At 59.0% G+C, this 9,293-nt stretch overlaps 2 protein-coding genes across 2 annotated transcripts; both read left to right on the top strand.

Annotated features, from left to right (window-relative positions):
- The first annotated feature begins 385 nt into the window (after positions 1-385).
- MANF (mesencephalic astrocyte derived neurotrophic factor) lies at positions 386-5,152 on the top strand. The gene is made up of 4 exons (XM_068201608.1): positions 386-550; positions 2,816-2,943; positions 3,730-3,871; positions 4,820-5,152. The coding sequence occupies exons 1-4, from the start codon at positions 463-465 to the stop codon at positions 5,002-5,004; spliced, it is 543 nt and encodes a 180-aa protein (XP_068057709.1). The 5' UTR covers positions 386-462; the 3' UTR covers positions 5,005-5,152.
- Positions 5,153-5,698: 546 nt separating this feature from the next.
- RBM15B (RNA binding motif protein 15B) lies at positions 5,699-8,832 on the top strand. The gene has a single exon (XM_068201606.1). It carries the CDS (start codon positions 5,801-5,803, stop codon positions 8,549-8,551), a length of 2,751 nt encoding a protein of 916 aa, XP_068057707.1. The 5' UTR covers positions 5,699-5,800; the 3' UTR covers positions 8,552-8,832.
- Positions 8,833-9,293: the final 461 nt, after the last annotated feature.

Raw genomic sequence — 9,293 nt, 5'->3', positions numbered from 1 at the left:
CCCGCGAGCTGCCTGCCCACGCGGCTCCTCTGCCCCACGCTACTCGGGGACCCGGAGCGACCCCTCAGCCCCGCCTTGCGCTGCCCCGCCGCCGCCGGGAGCGGGGCGCAGGGGGGAGGGCGGATCACGGCCCCGGGCTGGCCCCGCCCGCCCGCAGGTGTGAGGATCTGCCCCTTTCCAAGATGGCGCCCGCAGCCGCCGTCCGGGAGCGCTCGCGAGCGCCCTTCCCTTCACAAAGATGGCAGCGAAGGGGGCGGGGACCCGCTCCGCGCGCCGGCGCTGCGCCGCCTCTCCCCAATCAGCGGCCGCCAACTCTCCCGTGGAGGCCACGGCGCGGCCAATGGGAGCGGAGAGCGTGGCGGCCGGGCGGGGAGCGGGCCAATGGGGCGGCGGCGGGGGCAGCCGGTGCGGGGTGGCGGTGCCGGTGGTGCCGGTGCGGCGGGCGCTACCGGGCGAGGCGGGATGCGGGCGGCCCACGGGCTTTGCGCGGCGCTGGCCCTGCTCCTGCTGCCGGCCGGTGGCCGAGCGCTGCGCGACGGGGACTGCGAGGGTGAGTGCGGCCGGGCCCGGCCCGCGGGCACGGCGGGGGGAGGCCGCTCCTCGCCGCCGTCTCCCGCAGTCTGGCCCGTCCGCCAGGTTGTGGGGCCGGGACGCGGAGCAGCCTTGGGGCTGTTACAGCCCCGAGTGACAGCTCGGCTGCCGGGGCCGGGCCGGGCCGGCGGGAGCGCTGCCTCCAGCGGCAGGAAAAGTCTCCCAAGTCTGGCTAAGTGCGGACGGGCCTGGCCGAGCGCCGCTCGCAGGCGACCGGTGTCGGGGCGGTGCTCGGGGGTGTCCGGTGCCGGGGCGATGCGCCGGGATGCCCGCGGGGAAGGCGGGGCGGGGCTTCCAGCCGTGTCCCGCGCCGGGGACGGGATCTCCCTTCCGGGGGTACTGCTCTCTGTCGGGAAGTTGCCGGTCCGTCTCCACGGGGTCAGCGGTGGTGTAGAGTCCCCACGGGAAGGAGGAGCGACGACTCCCGGGAGACCGGACCGTCTCCAGGCCGGGAGATCAGCACTGTTGCGGCTCGGCACTGGCGGGGTAGCGCTCCCCGCCGGCTGTCCCTGCCGGGTGACGGTGACCGGGGGGAGCAGGAGACCGCGAGTGAGGTTACTCACCCGGGACTCCCCCTCAGTCATCACAGTATTGCGGAGTGCTCCGAGTCCTCTCAGTGCGCGCAGCCAGGAGCCGTGAGAGCTGATCCAAATCAAGTCGGGCCTTTTGTGTACCACGGAAATACGAACGCCTCGGGGGTGGAACCTGTTGAACTGCACAGCAAATTAAGCTGCTCCTGTGCAGTGAACTGAACAGATTCCCCAAGTGAAGCAAGAAGAACTTGAGGTGGGGCTCTAGTAGCTGGTTGGGAGTTTGGGATACTAATATCCCTCCTCTACAAGGAGTAAGACAGAATGAGGGGTGGGAACCCCATAAATCAAAACTTCCAGCTGCTGTCACAACACTAGACTGGGAACGTTTCTATCCTACAGTGGCCGTCAGTGTCACTGCCTGCAGCAAATTTTTTCTTCCCAAGTTTTCACTTCCCAATAGCTTACAGTGAACATCAGTGTGTGTGTGACTGGGGATAGACTGGTGGGAGGTAAAAAAGGGTGCTGTATGCATACAAAAATGTTCTCCAAAGTGGCCCATCTTATAATTAGTTCTAGTTTTAATATAATGAGAATACATTTCTGCTCAGTTCTGTGATGGCCATACTCCATTTTCTGTCATACCCAATTACTGTGCCATGCATTGTGTTCTGAGTTGAAAAGAAGTTGCTAATGACAATAATATTTGCCAGTCCCTTCCTGCTGGGGTAAACAAATTTCATAAAAGCCATAACTCATATCTGTTCCTTAGAGGCAGAATGGTTCCTGGCACTCATCTTGCGTGGCAAGGTGGGAGAGTCCACAGGTGCTGAGCAGGAATTGGGGGGACTGAAGAGTGCTCGGTCCAGGCGATGTTGAGATCCACAGTTGAGTAGTGAGCAGCAGGATGACCAAAATCTGACACTCAGGGTGTCCCTCAGTCATCCCACAAGCTGTCTGCCCTCCTTCCTAGCCACACACGGGGCTGCTGCACTCAGGAGCACGTACGGAGTGACTGCTGCCAAGGGAAGGAGCAATGACCGATTTGTGCAGCCTTTCCCACAGGCAGGAACTTGGATCTGTCCTCTCAGCTGCAGCTGCACTTGAGGGAGTTGCATTTTGTGTAAGAGTCTTCTTTCCATCTGAAACTGCATCAGAAACTTGTGGAAATGAAAGAAGGAGAAAGGTGCCATGGGGACATAGCATGGGATCACATTTCTTTTTCTCTTGGAAGTAATTTCAACTGAAGCAGCCTGGTAATCAGTGATACCCTGTTACTGAAGTCAGCACACGGGGAGTCTCAGAGGATTATGTGCAGAGTTGGTTTTCTGTCAGCACTGGGTTTGACACCCATGTTCTTAGAAGTTGCTTCCAAAAGCAGCAAGACAAGTTTAAATGTACGTTTTTGCATGGGCGTGGTTTTGTGTCCATATGATCCTGTACTCACTCAGGACAATGTACAGAGCCCCCTAGACACTTCCATGGATCTCATTTCTCAGATTGTCACAAGCCCACCAAAAGTACCAGGGCATGTTGTTGATTCACATGTGCTCTGAATGACTTTCTGAACCATGGGTGAAGTTCAGAAAAGTTCTGCTATCCAAACCCCCGATTCCATTTCCCTACAAGTGTCCTCTAAGAGCTGCCATGAGGTTACTGCTCTGGCTGATAACTGCATCCATCTTCCCTTCCAGTGTGTGTCACATTCCTGGGAAGGTTCTACCAGAGTCTAAAGGACAATGATGTTGAATTCACACCTTCCAGTATTGAAAAGGAGCTCTTGAAATCCTGCAAAGAAGCAAAGGGCAAAGAGAATCGCCTGGTAAGTAGGGGGAGTCAGTAATATTTCCCTTCTGCAAATGAGGGGAAACTGAGTTTGTATGATGTGGCTTCCCAGGGGCTGTTTTTGGTGGCTCTGTGGCCGCAGTAGGTCTTGTATTTTTTATGAAAGGACTTGAGGAGTTCAATCTCTTTACCTTAAAAAAAAAAAAGGAAAAAAAACCACCACCTTGTCAACAGTGATTGGACTGGCTGGCATCTCACTGTTACTGAAGCACTGGTTATTACAAAGCTTTTGTTTGCTGTAGGGTTTCCCTGTCCCTTAAATGGTATTTGGGGTGCTATGTAATCTGTTAAAATATTTATTAAAATCTGTTAAAATATTTATCTTCAGCTGCTTAGCTGAAAACTAAACAAAGGAAAACCAAATTGCCCTAACTAAAACCAGAGGCAGTTTGTGAATGAAGAGGCGCAAGGAAAAGGCCTGCACTCTCCTCAGAGATCTACAGAGATACCGTCTGACATGCAGAGGGGGAATGCTTCCGAGAGGCTCTTTGAATGAAGAAGACTTTAATCCTAATCCTGTTCAATTTTTATAAGTTAAGAAACAAGATCAGCCTCAGCAGCTGTAATGTCATTGCAATGGAAAACACCTGCTCAGTATTCTGGGCTCAGTTAGGCTCCCTTTGCCCAGCTCTAGCAGTCCCTTGGGGAGGTTCTCTAACAGTAAACATCGAGCTGCAAAACCAGATGAGAACAGCAACAGAAAACTCTGCTTTTAGAAGCTTTTTTTCCATGCATTCCCACTTCACTCTTTTCTTTCCTCTAGTGCTATTACATTGGGGCCACAAGTGATGCAGCCACCAAAATCATTAACGAGGTATCAAAGCCCATGAGTCACCACATCCCTGTGGAAAAGATCTGTGAGAAGCTAAAGAAGAAAGACAGTCAGATCTGTGAACTAAAATACGGTGAGTTGCCTGCACTCATGATGCCTGCCCATGATTTGCTGGGGTGTGGATGACTGGGTGTGAAGCAACATCCTAAAACTACTCAGTCCTCAGTTCTGTGGCCTAGTCAGGTTGCACAACCTGGGTTGCTCTCCATGAACATCCCAGAGAGTTGTATGGAGATGCTTAGCTAAGACTGTTGGCTGCTAACCCTTCTTGGCTTCTGCGGGGACTCTGATCAGCCCTGGAATAACTAACTGCCAGGCGCAGCAGCACTGCTGCGCTCACACTGCTGTTTGGAATGTTGTGTTTGAGAGGGTGTGTGGTACAGCCCGTGCTGGCAGCAGGCAGGGGTGTCACTGTGGTGGGGCTCAGGCGCTTGGCTGAGCTCTGCAGTCCCAGCTGCTCTCCTGTTCCCATCAGCAGGGTGATAAATAATGCTTTCTCACCTCCTCTGGTGTCTCCTCAGAGCATTCCACTCTGTTTCTCATCATCTTCCTTGAGCTCTCATGTTCCTAGATGACTCCTCTTCCTGAAAAGACTAATACAAAAAACAGGCAAAGAAATGCCTCCTTCTAGCTGCCCTTACACCCCCTGGAGACACCCCTTAGATTGTGGGTCTTCATACTTTTCATTTCTCCTACCAAGGTCGTGTTGCTTCCTAAAAAGCTTTTTGTTGTTGTCACTTTCTTATCTTTCCCTTGAAATCATTCTGCTACATTTCCTTTATCCAGTGGAAAAGAAGTGTTGCTGCTCGTGTAATAAAGGGGCTTTCAGGGCTATTGTGGAAATCCTGCATCTAAACTGCAACCAAGCTTTCTGTCTTCTAATAATTTTTAGCATTAAGAGCCTTATCCGCTGTCCAAACCTAACTTAGATGTTCCTTCCACCCCGGCACCTCTCTCCCTCTTGGTTTTTGGCTTCCTCGCCCGCCTGGCATGTCTGAACGCCGCTCTGCTCTCCCCGCAGACAAGCAGATCGACCTAAGCACCGCCGACCTGCGCAAGCTGCGCGTCAAGGAGCTGCGGCGCATCCTGGATGACTGGGGCGAGGTGTGCAAGGGCTGCGTCGAGAAGTACGACTTCATCCGCAGGATCCACGAACTGATGCCCAAGTACGCGCCGAGGGCGGCCGGCGCCCGGACAGACCTCTGAGGGCCGAGACCGGGGCGATCCTGGGGCTCTGAGGGGCGAGACCGGGCCTGTGAGGGGACTGTGAGGGGCGACCTTGAGGCTCTGAGGGGCGACGCCGGCCCCGCGCTTTGTACGGGACTTTCATTAAAGTTCGCCGGTGTGTACCGGGCGGAGCCGTGCCGTGTGACGTGATTGCGGGACGCAGCCCGCACCCGCCGGGTCCCGACGTTCCCCGTTCCCCCGCACCCGCCGGGTCCCGACGTTCCCCGTTCCCCCGCACCCGCCGGGTCCCGACGTTCCCCGTTGCCCCGCACCCGCCGGGTCCCGACGTTCCCCGTTCCCCCGCACCCGCCGGGTCCCGACATTCCCCGTTCCCCCGCACCCGCCGGGTCCCGACGTTCCCCGTCCCCCCGCACCCGCCGGGTCCCGACGTTCCCCGTTCCCCCGCACCCGCCGGGTCCCGACGTTCCCCGTTCCCCCGCACCCGCCGGGTCCCGACGTTCCCCGTTGCCCCGCACCCGCCGGGTCCCGCCGGTTCCCCCGTTCCCTCGCCCCGTCCGCCGAGCGGCCCCGCGCGCGCCCCCTCGGCCCGCCGGGGGGCGGGGCTTCGCCCTCCGCCCTGATTGGCCGCCCGGCCGCCGCGCGCGGGCGGCGGGAAGCGCCGTGTGACATCACGGCCCCGTGACGCCGGCTTGCGGCGCGCGCGGGGCGATGACGTAGGGCCCGCGCGGCGCGGCGGCCGGAGCCGCCTTCGCTCCCTTTTGTCCAAGATGGCGGCGGCCGCCGGAGGCGCCTCCTGAGCCGCGGGCCCGGCGCGATGAAGCGCGGCAGCGACCGCGACTCGAGCCCGCCGGGGGCCGCGGGCGGACGCGCGGCCGCCGCCGCCAAGCGGCCCCGCGACCGCGACCGCGAGAGCAGCAGCCGGCGCGGCCCGCACCGCAGCTCGGGCGCCTCCCGCAGCAGCCGGGACAAGTCCACGCCCGGCGGCGGCGGCGGAGGCGGCGGCGGCACCGCCACCAGCAGCGGCGGCGGCGGCGGAGGCGGCTCCAGCTCCCGCAGCCACCGCGGCGATGAGCGCGCCGGCGGCGGCGGCGACTCGAACCACCGCCCGGCGGGGAGCGGCTCGGCCTCGGGCGCCCGCGGCGGCAGCCAGGCCGCCCCCTCGTCCTCCTCCTCCTCCTCTTCCCGGGCGCTCGGCGTGCCCAAGGCCAAGGCGCTGCCGGGCGCCGTGGTAGCCCCGTCGCTGCTGCTGGCCGGGCCGCCGCCGGGCGCCGCGCCCTCGCTGCTGCTGGCGCCGCTCGGGGGCTCGGCCGGGCTGGCCGGGGAGCCGCCCGGCTCCTGCGAGTACAAGACGCTGCTGGTGAGCGGGCTGAGCGCGGCCTTGCCCGACCAGCTGCTGGAGGACGGGCTGTTCCGCCTCTTCCAGCGCTTCGCGGGCGGGGGCGCCGGGGACATCAGTGTCAAGCTCTCGCACACGCCCGAGCTCGGCCGCGTCGCCTACGTGAACTTCCGACACCCCGGGGACGCCCGCGACGCCCGCCGGCACGCCCGGGCCCGGCAGCTGCTCCTCTACGACCGGCCGCTCAAGGTGGAGCCCGTGTACCTGCGCGGGGGCCGGCGCAGCCGCACGCCGCCCCCCGCGCCCTCCCCGGAGCCGCTGGGGTACCTGCCGCCGCTGCACAGCGCCTACCAATACAAGCAGCGCTCGCTGTCGCCGGTCACCAGCCCCTTGCTGCGGGAGCCGCGGCCCCGCCACGCCGCCGCCGCCGCCTTCGCGCTGGAAGCGGCCGCCATCGGGCTCTCCCGGGAGCGGGAGCGGGCCCTGGATTACTACGGGCTGTACGACGAGCGCGGCCGCCCATACAGTTACCCCATCGTGGCCGAGGAAGACCTGATGCCAGAGGATGACCAGAGAGCCACCCGCAACCTCTTCATCGGCAACCTGGACCACAACGTGTCAGAGGTGGAGCTGAGGCGCGCCTTCGAGAAGTATGGCATCATCGAGGAAGTGGTGATCAAGCGCCCCGCACGTGGCCAGGGCGGTGCCTACGCCTTCCTCAAGTTCCAGAACTTAGACATGGCTCACCGGGCCAAGGTGGCCATGTCGGGCCGCGTTGTGGGCAGGAACCCCATCAAAATTGGCTACGGAAAAGCCAACCCCACCACCCGGCTGTGGGTGGGGGGCCTTGGCCCCAGCACTTCCCTGGCCGCCCTGGCCAGGGAGTTCGACCGCTTTGGCAGCATCAGGACTATTGACTACGTGAAGGGCGACAGCTTCGCTTACATCCAGTACGAGAGCCTGGACGCTGCCCAGGCCGCCTGCGCGCAGATGAGGGGCTTTCCCTTGGGCGGACCGGAGAGGAGGCTCCGAGTGGATTTTGCCAAAGCAGAAGAGACGAGATACCCGCAGCAGTACCAGCCTGCGCCGCTCCCCGTGCACTACGAGCTGCTGGCTGACGGCTACAGCCGGCACCGGAGCCTGGAGCAAGACTTGAGGGTGCGGGATAGGACTCCTCCACACCTCCTGTACTCGGACAGAGACAGGAGCTTTGTGGAGGCAGACTGGGCCAGCCCTGCCAAAAACGCTGAACGCAGGAACAACCTGGAGAGCTACAGCCGGTCCGTGCGCAGCCGGAGCGGGGAGCGCTGGGGCAGCGACGGCGACCGCAGCGTGCCCAAACCTTGGGAAGAGAGGCGGAGACGCCGGAGTCTTTCCAGTGACCGCGGGAGGACTACTCACTCGCCTTACGAGGACAGAAGCAGGACAAAGGCCAGTGGGCCAGCTCTAGACCGCAGCCCTGACAGGGCTCGCAAGGAGAATCACACTACAGAACCCGGGGCCGAGAAAGAGCAGAGCAACTCCCTCCAGAACAATCGTCACGCGGCCGAGGAGAAAGCCCATCGCGAGCCAGCCGATGCTCCCCAGCCCAAAAAAAGGGACAGCGAACGCAATCATCGAACTGGTGAATCGGAATCAAAAACTCACGAGGAGCCAAAATCTGAGACCAAAAAGCTAAAGAATTTATCAGAATATGCTCAGACACTGCAACTTGCTTGGAATGGGCTTCTTGTGCTAAAAAACAGCTGCTTCCCCACCTCTATGCACATCCTGGAGGGAGACGTGGGTGTCATCAACGGACTCCTCAAAGACCATTCATCTGGCGGGAAGCTGACGCAGCTCAAAATCGCTCAGAGACTTCGGCTGGACCAGCCCAAGCTGGATGAAGTCACCCGGCGCATCAAACAAGGCAGCCCCAATGGCTACGCCGTGCTCCTGGCCACCCAGTCCGCCCCGGCAGGGGCAGGGGCCGAGGGGACCTTCCCTGTGGTAGAGCCTGGCTTGCAGCGACGGCTTCTCAGGAATCTGGTCTCCTACTTGAAACAGAAGCAGGCTGCTGGGGTTATCAGTCTGCCTGTGGGAGGGGCAAAGGGCAGGGACAGCACAGGCATGCTTTACGCGTTCCCTCCTTGCGAGTTCTCTCAGCAGTACCTCCAGTCAGCACTAAGGACATTGGGGAAGTTAGAAGAAGAACATATGGTGATAGTTATAGTCAAAGACACTGCCTAGCCCACACTGTCTTTTCAAATTCCATGTTTTCTTTGTGTGTCACACAGCCCAGTTGTTTTTAAGGCTGATCATTTTGGTTGAGGCTCAAAACACCTTGACCAAAGTGGTAAGATTTTTAGTTTCTAATTAATTTTAATACCTATAATATCTATTAAAATTTTAAATAGAGCCCATTTTATTCGTTTTTAATATGTGACACTGTCCGCTGTTGTTCTGTATTTTTATTTTTTAACTGTATGAAAAGTTGTCAGTAAAGCCTTGTTCACTGATGGATTTCTAAACTTGTGCGGTATCCGAGTTCTTCTGGCCCAGGAAGGAAGGGTGAGTTCCCTGTGCTGCAGGAGCAGCCAGGTCAGATGAGGCCCCAGCCCAGTTCTCAGATCCCAACCTTGAGAACCTCCTTCATCTTTATATGTGTCCTTCAAGGTGGGAGGGGAAGGGGGGGTTCTTAGTGCTGTATCAGAGTCTGAAAGGTTTGGGGTTTTTTTTGGTTTTTTTTTTTTTTTTCCCTGTTTGCTTTTTATTTTGTAATTTTGAGTCTGGATGCTTTGCTGTTGAGTCTCTGTTTGAGAATAGAAGCTTCCCAGGAAGCCAGCAACCAAGGAAGCAAATCCTGATCAAGAATAAAAGTGTTTTTCATACACACCAAAAAATTAGTTGATACTTGGCAAAAAGTTTGGTACTGAGGAGTGGATGCTGTATTCAAGTTGGTGAGGTTTGAGACCACCTGGCACATGTCTCA

Source organism: Anomalospiza imberbis, chromosome 11, assembly GCF_031753505.1.
Source record: "Anomalospiza imberbis isolate Cuckoo-Finch-1a 21T00152 chromosome 11, ASM3175350v1, whole genome shotgun sequence".
Taxonomy (NCBI): domain Eukaryota; kingdom Metazoa; phylum Chordata; class Aves; order Passeriformes; family Viduidae; genus Anomalospiza; species Anomalospiza imberbis.
Note: the sequence above shows the minus strand (reverse complement) of the source record. Positions and strands in the feature narration are given on the sequence as shown.